This window comes from Staurois parvus, unplaced genomic scaffold (genome assembly GCF_062004578.1).
Source record: "Staurois parvus isolate SC_StPar_1 unplaced genomic scaffold, SC_StPar_1.0 ptg000978l, whole genome shotgun sequence".
NCBI lineage: Eukaryota > Metazoa > Chordata > Amphibia > Anura > Ranidae > Staurois > Staurois parvus.
The window spans coordinates 435781-458710 of record NW_028318774.1 but is presented as its reverse complement, the minus strand read 5'-3'; the positions used below and the strand labels follow the sequence as shown (position 1 = coordinate 458710).

Here is a 22930-nt window from a genome sequence, read left to right as displayed (position 1 = left end):
TGAGACACACAAATCTCCTATTGGATATCTCTCCTGACTTCCTGTCCTGGTGACAACACTGTGACCAGATCATGAACTGAGGGGAAATCTCCCACACTGGGCCACACGAGACAACAAGCCATTCTAGCAGTGCTCTTCCCCTCCTCCATGCAGAAGGAGAAGGAAGAGTCCTGGAAGGAGGAGGACTCACACAGGACATTCTGATAGGAACAATGACTATTCCAGGTAGGACTACAAGTCCCAGCATGGCAGGCAACCCCTGCCACACACAGCACACCCTGTGCACCTATCCCACCATATCCTGCGCACACCGCTGCTATAACAACTCGCAAGCCACCGCCTATTGGGCGCAGCGCACGCCGGGAAGTGTAGTCCGCCGGGGAAGAGCCGCCTCCATTCTGCTGGGCGGAGTCTGGCTGACCCGGAAGTGACGATTCTCCGCTGTGTTTGGGTTGTGACTAGGAGGAGGCCGCGATCGTGTGTGTACCGCTGTCTCTGGGTGACACAGGTATGAGGACGGCGGACACACCGGAGAGGGGAGGAGGGGACCGGGCTGAGATCTGAGAGGGGGAGGAAGAGCAACATGGGGGGATAGGGAGTGAGATGAGGGGAGGGAGGCAGGGAAGAGAGAGACACGGGGAGAAAGATAAAAAGAAATGGGGGGAATAGGAAGAGGTGGGAGGCAGAAAGTAGAAGAGAAAAGAGTAGCATGGGGGGGGTAGCATAAGGATAGGGGGTGAGAGAGGAGGAGCATGGGGGGGGGGGGGAGAGAGACATAGGAAGATGTGGGAGGGGCATTGAAGTGGGGGACATAGGAGAGGGTCAGGAGAAGGAGGAGAGGGACATGGGAAGGAGAGAGAGAAGAGGGACATGGGAGGGGGGGGGCATTGGAGAGAGAGAGGAGAGGGACGAGAGAGAGAGGGTCATGGGAAGGGGGAGAGGGACATGGGAAGGAGGGGGAGAGAGAGGAGAGGGACGCGGGAAGGAGGGGGAGAGAGAGGAGAGGGACGCGGGAAGGAGGGGGAGAGAGAGGAGAGGGACGCGGGAAGGAGGGGGAGAGAGAGGAGAGGGACGCGGGAAGGAGGGGGGGAGAGAGGAGAGGGACGCGGGAAGGAGGGGGAGAGAGAGGAGAGGGACACGGGAAGGAGGGGGAGAGAGAGGAGAGGGACGCGGGAAGGAGGGGGAGAGAGAGGAGAGGGACTCGGGGAGGAGGAGGGGGAGAGGGACGCGGGAAGGGGGGGGAGAGAGAGGAGAGGGACGCGGGAAGGGGGGGAGAGGGACGCGGGAAGGGGGGGGGAGAGGGACGCGGGAAGGGGGGGGGAGAGGGACGCGGGAAGGGGGGGGGAGAGGGACGCGGGAAGGGAGGGGGAGAGGGACGCGGGAAGGGAGGGGGAGAGGGACGCAGGAAGGGGGGGGGAGGGGAGAGGGACGCGGGAAGGGGGGGGGAGAGGGACGCGGGAGGGGGAGAGGGACGCGGGAAGGGGAGGGGGAGAGGGACGCGGGAAGGGGGGAGAGAGAGGAGAGGGACGCGGGAAGGAGGGGGGGAGAGAGGAGAGGGACGCGGGAAGGAGGGGGGGAGAGAGGAGAGGGACGCTGGAAGGAGGGGGGAGGGAGAGAGGAGAGGGACGCGGGAAGGAGGGGGGGGGAGAGAGAGGAGAGGAACGCGGGAAGGAGGGGGGGAGAGAGAGGAGAGGGAAGCGGGAAGGAGGGGGGGAGAGAGAGGAGAGGGAAGCGGGAAGGAGGGGGGGGAGAGAGAGGAGAGGGAAGCGGGAACGAGGGGGGGAGAGAGGAGAGGGAAGCGGGAAGGAGGGGGGGGAGAGAGAGGAGAGGGAAGCGGGAAGGAGGGGGGGGAGAGAGGAGAGGGAAGCGGGAAGGAGGGGGGGGAGAGAGAGGAGAGGGAAGCGGGAAGGAGGGGGGGGAGAGAGAGGAGAGGGAAGCGGGAAGGAGGGGAGGGGAGAGAGAGGGAAGCGGGAAGGAGGGGGGGGGAGAGAGAGGGAAGCGGGAAGGAGGGGGGGGGGAGAGAGGGAAGCGGGAAGGAGGGGGGGGGAGAGAGGAGAGGGAAGCGGGAAGGAGGGGGGGGGGAGAGAGGAGAGGGAAGCGGGAAGGAGGGGGGGGGAGAGAGAGGAGAGGGAAGCGGGAAGGAGGGGGGGGAGAGAGAGGAGAGGGAAGCGGGAAGGAGGGGGGGGAGAGAGAGGAGAGGGAAGCGGGAAGGAGGGGGGGGAGAGAGAGGAGAGGGAAGCGGGAAGGAGGGGGGGGGAGAGAGAGGAGAGGGAAGCGGGAAGGGGGGGGGAGAGAGAGGAGAGGGAAGCGGGAAGGAGGGGGGGGGAGAGAGAGGAGAGGGAAGCGGGAAGGAGGGGGGGGAGAGAGAGGAGAGGGAAGCGGGAAGGAGGGGGGGGGAGAGAGAGGAGAGGGACGCGGGAAGGAGGGGGGGAGAGAGAGGAGAGGGACGCGGGAAGGAGGGGGGGAGAGAGAGGAGAGGGACGCGGGAAGGAGGGGGGGGAGAGAGAGGAGAGGGACGCGGGAAGGAGAGGGGGAGAGAGAGGAGAGGTACGCGGGAAGGAGGGGGGAGAGGGGGGGGAGGGACGCGGGAAGGAGAGGGGGAGAGAGAGGAGAGGTACGTGGGGGGGGGAGAGGGACGCGAGGAGAGGGGGAGAGAGAGGAGAGGTACGTGGGGGGGGGGGGGAGAGGAGAGGGACGCGGGAAGGAGAGGGGGAGAGAGAGGAGAGGTACGTGGGGGGGGAGGATAGGTACGTGGGGAGGGGGAGAGAAGAGGGACGTGGGAAGGGGGAGACAGAGGAGAGGGACATGGAAAGGGGGAGACAGAGGAGAAGGACATGGGGAGGAGGAGACAGAGGAGAGGGACATGGGAGGGGGGGGGAGAGAGAGGGACATGGGGAGGGGGAGAGAGAGGGACATGGGAAGGGGGGAGGGGGAGACAGAGGAGAGGGACATGAGAGGAGGGGAGCGTAGGGAGGCAGTGAGAGTGGCATGGGGGGAGGGGAGGGGCATCAGAAGGGAGAGGGGCATGGGGGAGGGGGGTTAGAGAAAGGAGTGATAGAGGGGGAGAGAGAGAGAGAAGAAGGGCATGGGGAAGAGGGGGAGGAGAAGGACATAGGGTGAGGTGGGAGAGGGGCATTGAATGGGGGGACATAGGAGTGGGACATGGGAATAGGGGGGAGGAGAGAGACATGGGAGATGGGCATGGTGAGAGGGGGAGAGAAAAGAGTGGCATAGGGGAGGAGAGAGAGAGAAGAGGAAGAGAGGCATGGGGGGGGGGGGGGGGGGAGAGGGACATAGGGAGGAAGAAGGTGGGGGGTGAGGAGAGATTAGGTTAAAGATAGAGGGGTGAGAGAAAGGAGAGGGAGGAGCGGCATGGAAAAAGATGAGAAGATGGAGGGGAAGAGGAAGGAGGGGCATGGGAAGAGATGAGAAGATGAAGGGGGAGAGGAAGGAGGGGCATGGGAAGAGGTGAGAGGGTGAGGTGAGAGGGGGGGCATGGGAAGAGGTGGGAGGGGGGGCATGGGAAGAGGTGAGAGGGTGGGGGGGAGATACAGGAGGGGCATGGGAAGAGGTGAGAGGGGCATGGGAGAGGGAGAGAGAGCGCGAGGAGAGGGACATAGGGAGGGGGGTAGTGAGAGGAGAGGGACATAGTGAGGGGGGTAGTGAGAGGAGAGGGGCATAGGGAGAGGGGGGGAGAGAGAGAAGAGGGGAATAGGGTAGAGAGGGGAGAAAGACATGGGGAGAGTGGGGGAGAGAGAAAGAGGAGAGGGGCCTGGGAAGGGGGGAGAGGGGTATGGTGGGGAAGAGAGAGAGAGAGGAGGGGGGGTATAGGGATTGGGGGGGGGGAAGAGGAGAGGGGCATAGGGAGAGGTGGAAATAAGGGGAAGGTAGAGAGAGGAGAGTAGCACAAAGAAAGGGGGGGAGAGAGGGAGACAGGAGGAGAAGGGCATGGGGGGGAGAGAGAGGTGAGGGGGGAGAAAGGAGGAGAGGGACATAGGAGAGAGAGGAGAGTGTCGTAAGGAGGAGGAGAGGGGGTGGGAAGAGAGACGAAGGGTGGGGGGCAGAGATGGGAGAGGGAACTAGGGGAGAGGAAAGGTTCTTAGGGAAAGGGGGGGGAGGAAGAGAGAGGAGAGTAGCACAAAGAAAGGGGGGGGGGGAGAGAGGGAGACAGAAGAAGGGCATGGGGGGGAGAGAGAGGTGAGGGGGGAGAAAGGAGGAGAGGGACATAGGGGAGAGAGGAGAGTGTCGTAAGGAGGAGAGAGAGAGGAGAGGGTGGAAAGAGAGACGAAGGGTGGGGGCAGAGATGGGAGAGGGAACTAGGGGAGAGGAGAGGTTCTTAGGGAAAGGGGGGGAGGAAGAGAGAGAGAGGAGAGGAGCATAAAGTGGGAGAGAGAGGAGAGTGGCATGGGGGGAGGGGGAGAGGAGTATAGGAGGGGATGAGATCAGTTGTAGATGGATTGGTTTCTATGTACACCAGCATAGTTTTCCTAGGGCACACTTTTCTCTAGTTCTTTCAGAAACTGCAGAGGTGAGATGATAGTCTGCAGGTAGACAGGAGATGGGTGACACACCTGAGAGGAGAATGGTTGTAGGCAGAAGATGAGTGACACATTAGAGAAGACTGGATGTCACAGGGAGGTAGAAGGAAATCCGGGGCAGAGGATCAAAATGTTATTGGATATGATGATAACAGAAGGGAGACAGAGCTGGGACAGGTGACTGGATGCTGGATGGGCAGATTGATGGTTGGTTTTTGATATAGGTGACTAAAGGTTTGTACACAGGGGATAGGTGTGCATAATATAGGGAACTGGAAGAGGGGGCGATCTTACACCTCAGACAGGTGACAGAGAGGGGCAAGTGGCAAAATTCTGTTTTTATGTGGAAATGAGATAAAAGATAGTAATGTGAAAATGGGGCAAATATAAGAGGTTTGACTGTAGAGATCTGACAGGTGCAAAACTGGCAAGATTAGACGGATGATAGTGATGTGGTTGTATAAGATGAGACAGATGGCTGTAGAAATTCAACAAGCGGTAGACATCTGACTGTACAAATAAGAAGGGATGTGGGATAGACATGTGACTGTGGAGCAGAGATGTGACAGATATCAGCCTCTTGGGGGTGACTTTTTTTGCAAACACAAGTCAGGCAGTAGATGGTGGATAACAGATCATCGCAGTAACAGTATATGACAGATGAGAGACACCATGGGTGACAGATGACCGCACTAGGCAAAAGTTTACAGGTAAGATATATTTGATGGATGACTGGCATGATTAGGACAGCCGATAGATGATGTGAGTTATTAGTAAGGGACGGTTCACACCAGATGCAGTCCAGTGCGTTTTTTTTTTCTTCTCAGCATTAAAAATGCATGCACAAGGTTTTCCATGTATTCCACTGACCCTAGTTCACACCATTGCAGTCAGTTGCAGGAAAAAAGTAGAATTTGCTGCATTTGTTTCTGCACAGAACTGTACTGGAACACAGCAAAACACATTAAAAATGCACTGGAACAGAGTGTGGTGTGAACTGTTTGAAAAAATGTATACGGAACGTATGATGGATGACAGGTGATGGAATATTAAGAAATAGCTGAGATGAATGATGGATGACAGGTGTGGTAAGTGAGGCAGACTGTGAATAATGAGACATAAGTGAGGGGGAATGATGGATGACAGGTGTACCCTGTGGTGTATTTAGGTTTTGTGCTGCCCTAGAAAACACAAAAATTGCCCCCCCCCCCACCCCCCGTGGATAAAGCCTGACAATGAGAACACCCCTGCCCCACCAGAGAGAGCCTTCCACTACCACTGCCCCTCATGCACCAGCCACCGTCCCCCCATGGCGAGAAAGTCACTCACCTTCACAGCTCCGGACATCCCCAGGAACGAGAGTCGGGCTGTGCATACACCATCATGAAACCTGCAGCCTTTCTCGGAACCCACCAGGTCCCCATGCTGTGTGTGTTCCTTCTTCTATTCCTTCTTTTGTGGGACAGGGCTGCCCCCCCTGAAAAATGCCGCCCTAGGCAAAAGTCTTGTTTGCCTTGTGGTAAATACACGCCTGGGTGTACCACAATGCATAGCAATGCGTTGCCTTTCGTTGTGCACTGCAATGTGCGTACGTCAGAGATCCAGTGCCTTGGAGTGCTGTTTAAAATGAGTAGAGCTGCATATGTGCACTAGGAAAGAACAATACAATAATAAAATAGAGAGAGGTCAAAATGAAGACATAGATAGTATGATGAAAGACAGGTGTGATAAATGACAGAACATGATTAATGAGACATAAGTGAGGTGAATGACAGGTGTCATTAGTGCACTGAATGATGACTGACAGGTGTGATAAGTGTCACAGACAATGTATGAGACGTAGGTGAGATGTGTGATGAATGACAAGCATCATAAGTGAGAATACTGAGACACAGGTGAGAAGAATAACGGATGACATGTGTGATAAGTGGGACATAATGATGGGCGACAGGTGATTAAAAATGAGACACAGGTAGGATTATTGATGGATGAGCAGTGTCATGAGGGAGACGGGATGAATATTGAAACATAGGTGAGACAAATGATGGTTTAGTCACATGTGAGATGGGTATAATAGGTAGCTTTGGAGAGACTGGCTTTGTTTAGAAAGGAACATAGGTAAGGAAGGGCTCGTTCACACTTGACTCGTTTCTAATGCAGGCCATAGATGAGCCGGTTATTGGCTGAATTGTCGGCCGATAAACGAAAAATCGGTCGGTGCCGTTGCCGATGCTGCCACCCATGTCCACGAAAGAATGGGAAAAGAAACCAGTTTGACAGAGACGGGAGCACACCATACAATGTGACAGCAATACAAATACATTGTGGTTTTATTTGGATACAAATGGATACATTTGTTGCAACCACAAGACTTTTTCATATAAAATATAATAGCGGACTGGACTTCCAGTTCGTAGGAAGGATTCAGGTGTCTCCCATTCTTCTTCTCCTTCTTCTTGTTCTTCCCTTGCAGGTCACGGCTCATGCGCAGATTTTTTATTGGAAAAATGATTTGCTCATCATTGCCGGGAAAATCGGCCGATCATCTAAATCGGCCGCAAATTTTCCAACATGACCGATTAAAAAAAAAACTGTGCAAAAAACCCGAAAAACAGCCGACCAATTAACCCACTAACAGTGCGAAAATCGGACGATTTTTTTTCAGCCAAAAAAATCGTCCAATTTTCGACTTGTCTATGGTCGGCATAACTCTTGCCAAACGCCCCTATAGCATTTGACAGGCGTTAGACAGGCGTTTTGGAAGTTGTTTTAAGGCTCCTCAAACATTCCCCAATGTGTGTTTTTGAGGCGTTTGATAGGCACTTGCCAAGCATTAAAACCGCACCACAAACACCTATAATGAAATTTAATGGTATTAACGCTCCAAAACCGTCTTTCAAAGGCCTGCCAGGCGTTGGAGGAGCATCACCATAGACTTGAATGGGAGGCTTCAACTCCTCCTGACTCGACATGAAGAATCAGTTTTGCCGCGACGCGACACTAGCGCTTCAGTGTGAACAGCACTGTGTGCTGCCATGTGTAGAATTTTCATAGGTGTTTGAGGAGTGTTAAAAACACTTCCCGAACACCTGACTAACACCTAACAAAGCTAGTGTGAACATAGCCTTAGACAGGTGATGGATGACTAATGATGTCAGATGATGGGTGACAAGGTGCACATTTCCATTGGCTATGGGATGACCTAGGTGAGAGAAGAACTGTTAAATGGCTGACGTTTGTCACAGTGCAAATACTAGTTAGGCAATACATGGTGGTGCAGGCGATGATATGAGACAGTTGTTGGATCAGGATCTGGTCAGAGCAAATGGATCTGGTTTCTCTTAAACCTGAACCAAAAGCTCCAAAGTCCAAATTGTCCAGTGCTAGAGAAGGAATTAAAGCAAAACTATGAGTGGTCAGTGTAGGCATTGGTTCAGTTTCTACGGTAATTTTTTTAAGGGGCCATTTATACCTTGGGATTAGTGTGCCAACATGCGTTGGATAAAGGCAGCCTATTCAAAAGAATGGGCTGTCAACGGACCAAAACGTCCAAAAAACAGTCATGCACCATTTTTGTCAGCGCAGTGCACCATAAAGCACAGTAGTGCGTTGCCTTTCGTTGTGCACTGCAATGCTTGTATGTCAGAGATCCGGTGCCTTGGAGTGCTGTTTAAAATGAGTAGTGCATATGTGCACTAGGAAAGAACAATACAAAAAAAATCCCAAGCACTCTGTCCAGTTAGTCAGTGCAATACATCTAAGTAAACTGCTTTTAACATTTAAGGTGAAAATCGGAGGTTTTTATTTTATACATTTGCAAATTTAAAACCACACTGACTCAGCAAGGCACCTCTCCAAAGTGTGACTTATACATTGTACTGTTTAAGTGCCACTGCTGTAAAAGTGACTGCAGAGCTCAATCCCAGTCCTGTGAAGACTGAGATTGAGCTCTGCAGTCACTTTTGCAGAAGTTGTTTTCTTATTCCGGGTCACAGTCCTGCGCAATGTCCTTTGGTCAGTTGACTGCACTTACGCTTATCAGACGACGTTCTCCTGGAAACTGTATATGCCGCCATGATCTTTGATAGTGTACCTTGTGGCATGACAAATAAATTAGCAACTTCAGTCACAGAGGCGCCAGCTAAGTCGCACCAACAATCTGTCCTCTTTAAAGCTCGGTAAGCTCTGACATGACTCCGTATTACTAGCAGCGCACGCAGTAAATGACGAAAGTGAGGCTTCCCACCTGCTAGCTAGGTGTCTCATCACACAGTGGAAGCAAAAGAATGTGACGTTACACCAAATCTGCAAATCATGTAGCGTTTCCATTTTTGTTTAACCCTTGTATGTGTGCGTGTGTATGTGTGTGTGTGTATATATATATATATATATATATATATATATAAATACAGGGTCTGTCATTTTTATCATAGGCATATTTTAAATGATAGAGACAGAATATCAACCAAAAATCCAGAAAAAACACATGATACACATGTTATAAGTTGTGTTGGAGTTCAGTGATTAAAATAAGTATTTGATCCCCTACGGACCAACAATAATTCTGGCTCCCACAGACTGGCTATGTGATCGTGGTACACCTTAAGGATTTAGAGATCTGTAAAGAAGAGTGGACCAAAATCCCTCCTGAGATGTGTGCAAATCTGGTAACCAACTAAGGAAACTTCTTACCTCTGTGCTTGCCAACAAGGGTTTCTCCACCAAGTACGAAATCGTGTTTTACTTGGGGATCAAATACTTATTTCCCTCATGAACATGCAAATCAGTGCATAATTTGTTAGACATGCATTGCTTTTGAATTTTTTGTTGCTATTATTTTACTCACTGAACTGCAACTCAACTTATAATATTTGTATTGTATTTTTTTTCTGGATTTTTGGTTAATATTCTGTCTCTATCATCTGATGTGAATGTACAATATATGTATGTAAAGCGCTGTGTAAATTGACGGCGCTGTATAAGTACCTGAAATAAAAAAATATAATTTAACATACACCTATGATAAAAAATTATAGACCCTTCTTTTCTTTGTAAGTGGGCAAACTTACAAAATCTGCAGTGGATCAAATCATTATTTTCACTGTATATGTACGCTATATTGCCAAAAGTATTGGGCCAGCCCTCCAAATCATTGGATTCAGGTGTTCCAATCACCTCCATGGTCACAGGTGTATAAAATCAAGCACCTAGGTATGCAGACTACTTCTACAAACATTTTTAAAAGAATGGGTCGCTCTCAGGAGCTCAGTGACTCCAAGCGTGGTCCCGTGATAGGTTGCCACCTGTGCAATAAGTCCATCTGTGAAATTTCCTTGTTACTAAATATTCCACGGTCAACTGTTAGTGGTATTATAACAAAGTGGAAGCAACTGGGAACAACAGCAACTCAGCCACCAAGTGGTAGGCCACGTAAAATGACAGAGCGGGGTCAGCGCATGCTGAAGTGCGCAGAAGTCGCCAACTATCTGCAGAGTCCAAACTTTGTGTGGCCTTCAGATGAGCACAATAGTGAATAGAGAGCTTCATGGAATGGGTTTCCACGGCCAAGCTTCTGCATCAAAACTAGTGGGTGCACTGAAATGAAAATTCTCGTGCCGAAACAGAGACCGAAAATTCAGAATGCATGTGGCCAAAAACCGTTCCGAAACTGAAATGTCTGCGCATGTGGGGAGGCTCCATTTTTTTTTTCTACTTTCATGTCTATTTATTTTAACTTATGATTTTATTGATATCACATAGGGGACCAATAGTCCCCTATGTGATAGCATATAAGTGATAGGTCCTCTTTGTAGAGGGGGAGCAGTGTGTGAAAGAAAGGGGCAGAAGAGGAGCAGTGTATACAGTGAGGTAGCAGTGTATACAGAGAGGCTTCCTCACTGGCTGTCACTACATGTCAGTGCCAGTTTTTAATTTCAATTGCTGGCTTTTTTTTTTCTTCACCATAGCTGTCACTTTCCTCGGAGCTAAAGGAAACTTTGTTTCTTTTCGCTCGGGAAAGAAACTAAAAAGAAATTTTCTTTCTTTTAACTTGGGAAAGTGACAGCTGATTCTCTGAGCTATAATGAAGGGAAAAAAAACCCAGCAATTGCATTTAAAATCCGGCACTGACCTATAGTGACAGGCAGTCACTGTATACACTGCTCCTCTCCTGCCTTTTGCCCATCTGTGGCCGTTTTCAGGTGAGAGAAGTTGATCTAACAAACTGGAATGTTGGAAATTTTTAATTCGATCAGTGCTTACAGACAATTGACTGCAGCGCTAATCTGTGTATTTTAAATGGCTGACAGGTACACTTTATTGGTACTTTTCATGTGTTATTGCCATCAATAACCAGTTTGAAATGATGTACATAAGTAAATGTTGTTTTTGTTTGTCTTTTCAGATGGACCAGTCCTCTCAGTCCTACATGCTTGCCAACATAACCCACTTGCACTCAGAACAGCTTCTGCAGGGCCTGAACCTCCTCCGCCAACACCACGAGCTCTGCGATATTGTCCTCCAGGTTGGCGATGTCAAGATACATGCTCATAAAGTGGTGCTCGCCAGCATCAGCCCATATTTTAAAGCCATGTTTACAGGAAACCTTTCAGAGAAAGAGAATACGCAGGTAGAATTCCAGTGTGTCGATGAGGCCGCCCTCCAGGCCATCATAGAATACGCCTACACAGGGACAGTTTTCATTTCCCAGGAAACAGTCGAGTCTCTTCTTCCAGCGGCCAACCTGCTACAGATCAAGCTAGTGCTAAAGGAATGCTGTGCGTTCCTGGAGAGCCAGCTCGACGTGGGCAATTGCATTGGCATTTCGCGCTTTGCCGAGACTTATGGCTGCCATGAACTTTACCTAGCTGCCAACAAGTTCATATGCCAGAACTTTGAGGATGTCTGTCAGACGGAAGAGTTTTTCGAGCTGACGAATTCTGAGTTGCATGAGATCGTTTCCAATGACTGTTTGAATGTTGTTAGTGAGGAGAGTGTGTTTTATGCGCTAGAGACCTGGATCAAGTATGACGTACAGGAGAGGCAGAAGTTCCTCTCCCAGTTGTTGCACTGTGTCCGACTGCCTTTGCTGAGTGTCAAATTTCTCACCAGGCTGTATGAAGCTAATCACCTTATACGCGATGACCATACCTGTAAACATTTACTCAACGAAGCTCTGAAATACCATTTTATGCCTGAACATAGACTCTCCCATCAGACGGTGCTAAAGACTCAGCCTCGCTGTGCTCCCAAAGTGCTATGCGCAGTGGGAGGGAAAGCTGGACTGTTTACTTGTTTGGAGAGGTAGGTTGATGTAGAAATGTCATGGCCTCCATACCTAGGCAGTTGACTAATTGAGTATTGTGCTCTCTTATTGTGCCCAGAGCAAACCTCTTTTCAGTTTTAAAGAGAACCTGTTGTTTTTCAATTTAGATCAAAATACGAGGATCTCTTTATAACCCACAATCCCTGCTGATATCCAGATTTAAAAGCCCCATGTAAGCTCTGTGTTGGAGTTTACTCAAGGCTACTTAACTTTTTCCCTCCCTTTCATGGCTGTGAACAGGCGTGATGAATGCCTAGTCAACCTCATCCACTGCATGTTTGGAGGAAAGGGAAAAGCTCACACACTCCGCCATACCTGGAAGTGTTTGCTATTTTCAAGTCTCCACCTGGCCAGTGGGAATGTTGAGAAGTGCAAAGAATGGGAAAGTAACAGCCTCCTCTTGTACTTCGCTTCCATTGACTCCCTCACCTGCCTGTTGGTTACCTACCAAAGTATTTGTATTTCAGTCCATTCATTTACAGCCCTTCCACACAGCCAGACTAGAGAGCTGAATTTACTCTACTTCATTAAATGCTCCAGTTTGTGATTTAACATTGGGGAAGCAGCAGACTAATGAGCCAAATTCTATATTGCTGTGCTCTCTCTTGATATTCCTATGTCTCTTGTCAGCACTGCAGCACACCTTATTGCCTCCCTGTGCTGCTTCTCCCTCTCCCAGTCTGGGCAGGGCTGTACAAGGGATTACCAGTGGCTGGTATCAATTTAAATGCGGGTCCCTGGTTGCTTATAAAAATATACTCAGGTGCAGATATTACTCTTCCCTCTCCATTATACACCAATGTTTGATTCTGTTGCACTTTAAAGTTCCGAAGATTTGTATGGTGGACATAGCTCCTGAGTTAGGCAAGGCCCCTATAAAATGGTGAACAACAGCCGCTAATCATAGTTTCAGAGTAAAATCAGAAGTCCAAAGTCACGGCCTCAATTTTAGATTGTGCATGGGATCATGGGACTCCCCTGGTACTCAGAAGATGACTTTGAGCTTAGATATGACTTTGAACTAGAACAGAAGGATAATCTTATAATAGGGACATTGCTTTCTAAGTGGGAATCTCCCTCCGTTTGGAGAGATTTCCTTTCATTTCTTGTTGTTTTTACAGGACAGGGTGTGAAGGAAAATCTCTCCAATTGCAAAAAAAAAAGCCTGACAATTTTAACCATTCTTTACCCTAAACAAAATGTCAATAAAAGACATTTTGGCTTTGTATACACTTTTTAAATGTGTAATAGTATAAATGCCTTAGACTGGGAAAAGGTCTGGACTGAAAAACATCAGCATACCTTGCTGAACAGACTTCACTGCATTGCACGGTCCATCACAGAGTGATGACTCCAGCAGTGTGCTGCTGCTTTTTACTATTCCCAGCTGTTATTCTGGAACTTATCTTTCAAGAGGGTGTTTGCAGACATGTAAGTTGCAATGTTTAATCTGGTTTTCACTTTCTACCTTCCAGCATGGAGATGTATTTCCCCCAAGACGACTCTTGGATAGGCCTGGCGCCTCTGTCAACGCCTCGTTATGAGTTTGGACTATGCACCCTGGACCAGAAAGTGTATGTTGTTGGGGGCATTGCCACTACTGTGGGGGGCATTGTCAATCAAATGCGACAGGGCATCAATATGAGGAAGCACGAGAGCTCTGTGGAGTGCTGGGACCCGGTCACCAATACGTGGACGTCTGTGGAGAGGATGAACGAGTGTCGCAGCACCCTAGGCACTGTAGTTTTAGCAGGAGAACTTTATGCCTTAGGAGGATATAATGGACAGTCATGCTTGCAGTCAGTGGAAAAATATATCCCGAAAGCAAAGGAGTGGCAGCCGGTTGCTCCAATGATTAAGACGAGGAGCTGCTTTGCAGGCGCTGTTCTGGATGGCATGATCTACGCTATAGGTGGTTATGGCCCAGCTCATATGAACAGGTATAATGTGTTTATTGTTGAGTAGTCTTCTGTTTATCCCATGTAGCATTTACATCCTCATGATAGTAATTGGCAAGGGATTTAATTATCTATCTTTATCAGTACAAGTACATGGTTGTTAGGGGAACAATTCTCAGCGTGAATAGAGTCCTAGAAGACAAATACACAATTATCAGTAGGCACTCTTGTGTCTAATGTGTGTGTGTATATGTACATGTGTGTGTGTGTGTGTATATATATATATATATATATATATATATATATAATTTTGATTCAGAAAAGTCTTTGTCGGAAGTGTCTGGTAGTTGCCATCCCAGCACTCAATCCAGCTAGTCCGCATAGGATACCTAAAAAAGAAAAATCTTAAACCACTTCTGACAGACCAAGGCACCTTTGCAAAATTTGGTCCCATTGCAATTATCAGAGCTCTCATCCTGGAAAGAATTTAAACCAGTAAATTGAGAGCAAGCTTACACTATAGATAACCCTGCCCTCCTGCCTGGATGCTGGGATTGGACTATTTGGGGAAAATATATAGGATTGTGCTATTTATGTTAGAGAAAGCACTGGAAATATAACATAATTTTACCTATTCAAATATCTTACCAGTTGAAGAGGTTGTAAAGGCTGAAGGATTTTTATCTTAATGTAAAATAAAAACCTTCTGCATTCAGCAACAGCCCCCTTCTACTTACCAGATCTGGATCCAGTGGTGATCACGAGAGCAGAGGCTCTCTTCGCTGTCTCCCTTCTCATTGACTCAGACAACAGCAGGATCCATTGCAGCCAGTGAGGAGGGGGCAGGACTGAGCTGTGCTCTGTGTCTGATACACAGAGCTATCTCAGGAGCGAGCCTGCATGAGTGCCCCCATAGCAAGTGGCTTCCTTGTGGGGGACCTCAGAAGAGGAGGATTTGGGCTGCTTTGTACAAAACCTTTGTGCAGAGCAGGTAATTATAACATGTTTTGATATTTTTTAAAAAATGTGATCCTTTTACAATCAAACCATTTCCTCCCGGGTGGACGTTTTATAAGGTCCTTGGAGTGAAGTGGTTATACCGGGATGATGCCAGCACCATCATCCTGATATCATCAAATTTGCAGCTGGTGATCCCCCTTTTAAGCAGAAGTGATTCTTGTGTCTGACCAGCCCAGATTCTGTCACAAATTATGGAGCTTTATTGCACCTTTTCACGGTTTTATTATTAAGCCACTGACTCTGTTTTTTAATTTTTTTGACATAGTGTGGAACGTTACGATCCGGCTAAGGACTCTTGGGAAATGGTGGCGCCTATGGCTGATAAAAGGATTAATTTTGGAGTGAGCGTAATGCTGGGATTTATCTTTGTAGTTGGGGGACACAACGGGGTGTCTCACTTGTCCAGCATCGAGCGCTATGACCCTCACCAAAACCAGTGGACAGTGTGTAGACCCATGACGGAACCCAGAACAGGTGAGGGATAAAGAAAGTGAAGTATAGGATATCTATCAATTATTTATAGTCCAGCTCTGCATTGTTTTGAATGTTTCATTAGTTGTCTTTATAAATAATTTACTTGTTTGTGAGGTGGGACTATCCCACCTATGGGGATATATAATTGTTACATGAGCTAACGCAAGAGGGAGGAGGTAGAGCCAAGATACTAATGCTGCTTGTTTTCAGGTATTGAGCACCTTGCTTCAGTGAACCATAGCCAATTAGGATTCAGCCATCACTGCCCTAAATATATTGTAGAGAGGAGTGATCTGGGTTGGATTTCTATAATTCCTTCAGTACCGAGGGTTTTCATGACTGTAGCAATTATAGCCAGAAAGATTGATTGCTAATAAACCTTCTGCACTGAGGCCATGCGATACAGAATTCTGTTTTATCTCACAAATATGACATCTGAGTCTTAATCACTTCCATGGTCTCCACATAACTACAGATGATGTTGGCTTCATAATTTAAAGCAGGGGTGGGTTCTTAGCTGGCGTTATTTATACCCCTTGGGGATTTGGGAACCATATGATGGGGGTATGAGACTGGATCTTTAAATAATAATATAATTAAAACGCGCTGCTTTGTAATGTTGAGCTAAAAATAAAAGTAGAAAAATTAACTCAATGTATCAGATGAACTGCGAATAATATAGTAACTGTAGCTGCATTCCATGTTTTTGGGCTCGTTCACACCATTAGCATTGGCCAACGCAAGAACAATGCACTTTTCCTTAGGTCCAGTAGCTTCAGTTCACAACAATACACTGCATTAGTGTGCGTTGAAAGAAAACAGGACATGTAATTTTGTGCAGCACATTCTGGCGCACTTTAATGCTTCACAAAGTGCTGCATGCGTAGAATTACACAGAATTTAAAAAAAAAAAAAAAAAAAAGCACTTCAAATGTGTTACAACCCACGGCAGTATGCATTTTACACCATCGCACAAACATTATGCGCACAGTAACACACACTGAGTGGTGTGAACAAGACTTTAAATGCACAGCAACTGCAAAATTTCACTTTTTTTAGCTAGCTTGTGTATTTATGATTTGCTGGTTTTATACAGATAACTATGATAAAAGTATGATATTCTTGTAGCTGTTCTGTTCCTAGCTATGAATGTATGAATGCAAACCATAGACTAGTAGGACTGCTGCTGCTGCTTTTTAGATGATGGGCGTATAGGGACATGCTGGGCAATTCATTTGGGGATCTGTAATCATTTATTTCAGGTACTTGTATAGCGCCGTCAATTTACGCAGTGCTTTACACACATATATATTGTACATTCACATCAGTCCCTAACCCTCAAGGGGTGTACAATCTAAGGTCCCTAACTCACATTCATACACATACATACTAGAACCAATTTAGACAGGAGCCAATTAACCTACCAGCATATCTGTGGAGCATGGGAGGAAACCGGAGTACCCGGAGGAAACCCACGCAGGCACAGGGAGAACATGCAAACTCCAGGCAGGTGATGCCGTGGTTGGGAATCGAACCAACGACACTAGTACTGCCAGGCGGAAGTGCTAACCACTAAGCCACTGTGCCGCCCATTAGAAAGTAAAGGCAGCCTGTCACTCGCTTTTGGTTGTTCGTTCTGTCTTACTTGCTCCCTCCACCATCCCTTATTCTGCTTTTTGGTGGAGAACAGCCAGGTCTTCTGCCTTTCTCACCTAAGCAAAAATTGAAGTCCCCTCCTGACCCAAACCTCCTCAAATACATCACACACCCCAGGAGGCTTTAAGGCTATGTAAAATACACTGCGAATGTAGTTCATCGTCATCAGGAGGCTGGCTGCTGGGGCCTAGAAGAGACAACTAGCCTCCTGACAACATCACAAAGTGGAGTGGGACCTGCTGTACAGCAGACTACAGTTGGAAGGGCTGGATTCGCTGGGTGAATGAGTAGCTCAACCCAGCGGACAAGATAAGGTCGGGTTAAAATCCAAATTAACCCGTGGGGGTGGGGGTTGAAGTTCCTCTTTAAGAACCCCTGATCTAAGAAATTAAGCATGTGAACAATTTTTTAGGGAGATTTACTGAAACTGGTGCACACCGAATCTTGTGCAGTTGTGCATAGTAACCAATCAGCTTCTAGATTCAGCTTGTTTAATAAAGCCTGGAAGCTGGTTACTATGCACAGATGCACCATGTTAGGTGCTGTCAGGGCTCCCAGGTGTGACCAGAGGTGTGTGACTGACGCAGGGAAACGCAGACTTCAGATATGTTATAAACAATATAATTTATTAACACTAACAACACAAACATAAACGCAGTGCAATACTAAACATAATACAGTGCAAACAAACCAACCACCCACAGATAACAGTACATACAATGCAAGCGTCGTCAGGCAGGCCGGGTCAATATCAATTGGGCAGGTAGGTACAGGGGGAGCAAGCGGAGATTGGTCGGGGTCACAGGCCAGGTTCAGCAGGTAGCAAGCAGCGTAGTACAGAGGGTCAGGCAGAGGGATGGTCAGGGTCACAAGCCAGGGATCAGAACAGGTAGCAAGCAGCGTAGTACAGAGGGTCAGGCAGAGGGATGGTCAGGGTCACAAGCCAGGGATCAGAACAGGTAGCAAGCAGCGTAGTACAGAGGGTCAGGCAGAGGGATGATCAGACAAGCCAGGGATCAGAGCAGGGTCAGCAGAGAATCAGACAGGAACAGAGAGCAGGAACAGGATACAGGGCCCAAGAGAAACACAACACCAAGGCAGAGTCTGCAAGTCTGGCCATCCCTTAAATACCCCAGCATAATCAGTTCCAGGTGTTAGCTGGCTAGTCCATTCCTGACAGGTGCGCACCAGTTTTGGTATATCTCCCCCCTGTGTGTTTATGCTCAGATCTGTTCTTGCATTTATGTACAGTATGTAAAGCATTGTGTAAACTGGCAGTGCTACAGTTGGTATAGAAAAGAATTGCCCCCCTTGCACTCTGAAATGAAGACGGACACAGTTTTTGTTTTATCCAGCTGTGTTTACTCAGTGCAAGTTATAACATCCAAGTGGAAGATATAACACCAACATGTTTGAAAAAAAAAAATTTAAAAATCAAAAACAGAATCACTGAGTTGGAAAAAGGATCACCCCCTGGTGTCAGTATTTTGTTGAACCACCTTTTGCTTTAATTAAAGCCTTTAGTCTGTTGGGATACGTCTCTACTAACTTTGCACATCTAGACTTTGTAATATTTGCCCACTCTTCTTCTTTGCAGAACTGCTCAAGTTCAGTTAAATTTGATGCAGACCGATTGTGGACTGCAATCTTCATGTCATTTAACAGATTTTCAATGGGGTTTAAGTCTGGGCTCTGACTAGGCCATGCAAGGACATTCACCTCTTTCTTCTTCAACCCGTGTGGTTGTTTTTGCTGTGTGCTCTGGGTCATGTTGGAAGGTCAGCTTTCTTCCCATTGACAACTTTCTGGCAGAGGACAGGAGATTTTCCTCAAGATTTTGACAGTATTTTGCCCCATCCATTTTTCCTTCTATCATGACAAGTGCTCCAGTCCCTGCTGCAGAGAAACACCCCCATAACAGGATATTCTCACCTCCATGCTTTACTGTAGGAATGGTGGTATTTGGATGGTGAGCTGGATTGGATTTCTGCCAGATATATTTAGTGTTATAATCATTCAATGTTAGTCCCATCTGACCAGAACACCCTTTTCCTTGTGGTCTCAGACTCTTCAAGGGCCGTTCTGGCAAAGTTCAGTGGTGACTGCATGTGGCCTTGAGGAGCGGCTTTTTTCTTGCAACCCCCCCATACAAGTCACATTTGTGGAGAATTTGTGATATTGGTGTCACGTGCACACAATGACCACTATTTGTCATAGATTCCTACACCTGCTTCAGAGTTGCTGTAGACCTCTTGGTACCCTCTCTTACCAGATTCTTCCTGGCTCTTTCCTCCAGTTTGGAGCGATGTCCTGATCCAAGGAGGGTCTATGTTGTACCAAATACCTTCCGCTTATTAATAATAGACGTCACTGTGCTTCTAGGCATTGATAAAACCTTGAAACCTTGAAATTGTCTTTTTGTATCCATCTGCTGACTTGTGCCTGTCCACAACTTTATCCCGGAGATCTTTTGACAGTGCCTTGCCACTCATAGTTGTTTGCTTCAATTGCAATATCAGGGACTGAAATGCTCTAGGAAAGCTCTTTTTATGCAGAACTAATCAATATGACCACAGCTGATAACAGGTGAAAGTCAAATGGCTTTTGTTGCATTGAGAAAGTGATTAGCTACACCTGACAGTGATCCCTTTTTTCCAACTTTTTGTTTGTTTTCTCTGACATGTTGGTGTTATATTTTTCACTTGGTTGTTATAAGTTGCACTGAGTAAATACAGCTGGATAAAACAAAAGCTGTGTCTGTCTTCATTTCAGCCGGCAAATAGGATATTTTATATTAGCTGTACTTAAAAATACTTTTTTTTATGGATACATTAATAGGAGAGAGGAATGGGGTTATGCCTTTCCTCTGATCCATTCATCTTTATGTACAGTCTGACCTCTTTATGTACAGTCTGACCTCTCTAGCTTTCCAGCTAAGTTTTACAACAGTAGCAATTTTTTTTTTTGAGCATGGATTAAGTAGCTGTTCTTGGAGCATGCCACCTGCAGGCTGCAAGTGGTAAATATAAAATATTTATATTCACTTTGCCATACTTATTTACTTGATCAATTAGGCACAAAAATGTTCCTTTCTAGTACAGAACAATAGAAAAGGAACCCTATACATTTTGTTTACCAGCTGTTCATAATCTGTTTTTTTCCTTTTCTGGACAGGTGTCGGTGCAGCAGTGATTGACAACTACCTCTATGTGGTCGGTGGTCACTCAGGTGCGACCTATCTAAACACAGTGCAGAAATACGACCCTATCTCAGACACTTGGTTGGATTCAGCCGGCATGGCGTACTCTCGGTGTAACTTTGGTCTGACGGCCCTTTGATGAACATTAGCACATTGTGTAATATTATATTCCTGCATGAATGGATTTCCAAGGCCTCATCTCCTTGATACCGAACCGTGAAGACATGGAGAATTCAGTACAGCTCTTCTGTCAGGTGAAAGCCTCCAACAGCTTCAAACACGGTCACTCTTCTGTAGCCGGTTATTCCTAACTAGCTTGACTGACTATTCCAAGTGGTAGTATGCTGGAAAAGATCTAAGATAATAGTTATTACAGGCGTAGTATGTGACGGTGTTTGCCAAAGCTTGGGACGGATATCACTGGGTGCTACACATCCACACCGTGGGGGCACACTGCCCTTGGAGTTAAAACTAGGACAGAGTAGGGCCCTTAAAAGAAGACACTTTCTGTCCATGGTTTAAATCGGCATGCTGCCTCTAGTGCCCAGCAGTGAGAGACTGTACTCAACTTAGTGACTTCTGCCAAGCACTGGAGAAAGCATGGAGATTTAAAGGGAAATTCTGGCTAACAACAAGTTGTTTTCAAGCAATACAAAAAAAGTGCCAGAACTGCCGCTGTAATAATATATAATGTTAGCTAAACTGTGCTATAATAAGATAGAGGACATGTTACTCACCAGGGATCTGTTTGTATTGTTGTCTGCAGCTTTGGATCTTTCATGAGCTGTATCGTTCATATGCCTCATGTCTCTTCTGTCTTTTATCATGCGATATCTAACTCCAGTCCTTGAAGGATGTATACAGGCCAGTGTGTTGGGATAGACAGTCAGTTTGAACTATGCCTTAGTGATTCACTGCTGTTAATGGGCAAATGCTTAAAAATGTGCAAGCATCCCAGAGCATTTGGACTGGAGTTGGACACCCCTGTTCTGAAGCTAGAGCCCTTGCCATTGATACATTACTGTACTTCTAGATATCTCAGACCAGTAGCTGAGGGGGAGATGTAAACACAGGGAAATGTAGATATCTCAACAGCCTTTATCTGTGACATGTCATGTTCAAGTTGCCAGACCTCTACTTGCAGAGGAAACAAGCAACAAGAGGGAAAGGGACTTTTTATGAGTGGTAACATGAAATCTTAATTCCTGCATGAATTGTTGCCTTTATTTTTTACTTAAGACATTCAAGATATAACCAGATCGTCTTTAGGTAAGGTAGAAAAAAAAAATAAAAAAAAAAAAAAATTAACCTTAAACCATGGATCAGAAATGTCCACTTCTGTGGCCATTTTATGGATGAACATGGTAAGTATAGTAACATGCATGTGGGTTCCAGGGGAACAGAAGGCAGATACAGGTGAGAGAAGTAGCTGTGGCCTTGTTGGTTACCACAGTCACCACTGGTGTGGCAATTGTGGTCACCAACTGACTATTGAAGCCCTAATATATTATATGGGAACAGTCACTGCATACTGCCAATCCTGAGATGTAAGTTTACATAAAGAGCTATAGTCACAACCGTCTGTCTCTGATGTTCTCTTTTTGTCTTTTACACATTTATAAAAAAAAAACAGTGCTGGGATAATCGTTGTTTACAACCAATCAGATTCTATGTATTTATCTTACAGAGAGTAAAAACAAACAAAACAATATCTGGTTCTCATATCGTCCATTGTGGTACCCAGTGCCTCAGGCTGGATGCCTTGCCTACATGAAGATTGACACACAGCCTGGGTTCACATTGAGTTTCTGTGCGAATTCCACACCGCATCACAATCGCACCCCGTTCATGTGAACTGCTGCGGGTGTGTATGTTAACACCCTGAAATTGGTTTGCAATGGATGTGAATACTCATGCGATCCGATTCTAGTGCGGACCAAAAAAAGGGTCCTGCACCTTTTTGATGCGGTGCGATTTGAGCCATACAAAATGTATGGCTCACATGGTACTGCACAGAATTTCGCATGTGATTTGCACGGAAATGCAGTGTGGTTCCTGTGCGAATCACATGCGATATTCCGCTCCACATCAGTGTGAACCCAGGCTAAGGCTGCATTCACACCTCTGCATTTTAGTGTGGTGCATTAAAGAGGTAGACAAGTTAAGAACTGCAAAAACCACTAACATTACAAGTCCCCCCTGCCTGTCAGTATTAATGTTATCGGAGTTGCACACATGCAGCTCCCACCACGCTACGGCATGCTGCAGTGCCATGACCCCAACGCACGTGTGTGGGAGTGATGTTACCCTAGTCATTCAAGAGGCTGCAGATAAGAGACCTGGAAGGATGACTGAGTGGAGATGGAAGAGCCAGGGGCCAGGCAGAACCACCTTCTCTCATAATTGTACTGACAATCAAATCAAAATCTGATGGCAGCAGTGTGAACCTAGCCTAATACAGGAGGTGTGCTACTGGGCAGATCACCAGGTGAAAACAAGGAAAAAAAAACTAAAAATAAAAAGAATGAAAAACTGATGCAGCCACCCCATCTAATGATTAGTAAGCTGCAATATATTACATTTTTGGGTTTATTATAGCTTTAACATGCAACATAGGAAAAAAAAGTTTAATCTGTACAATAATTTTCTCTTCACAAAATGTATTGAAAAAAATGCTCATATGCTCCCAGCATCCTTCTGAATTACAGACAACTGGATTATCAAACAGCGAGACTGAAAGATGGTAACAGTGGACTTGTATGGGACTTCATCTATAGTTCGGTCCATATATATTTGGACACAGGCACAATTTTAGATTTTT

General features: G+C 46.8%; 1 protein-coding gene across 1 annotated transcript; it reads left to right on the top strand.

Moving 5' to 3' along the window:
- Positions 1-411: 411 nt before the first annotated feature.
- Positions 412-21686, top strand: KLHL28 (kelch like family member 28). The gene is made up of 5 exons (XM_089657227.1): positions 412-508; positions 10942-11840; positions 13338-13802; positions 15046-15254; positions 20085-21686. Exons 2-5 carry the CDS (start codon positions 10942-10944, stop codon positions 20246-20248), a joined length of 1737 nt encoding a protein of 578 aa, XP_089513353.1. The 5' UTR covers positions 412-508; the 3' UTR covers positions 20249-21686.
- Positions 21687-22930: the final 1244 nt, after the last annotated feature.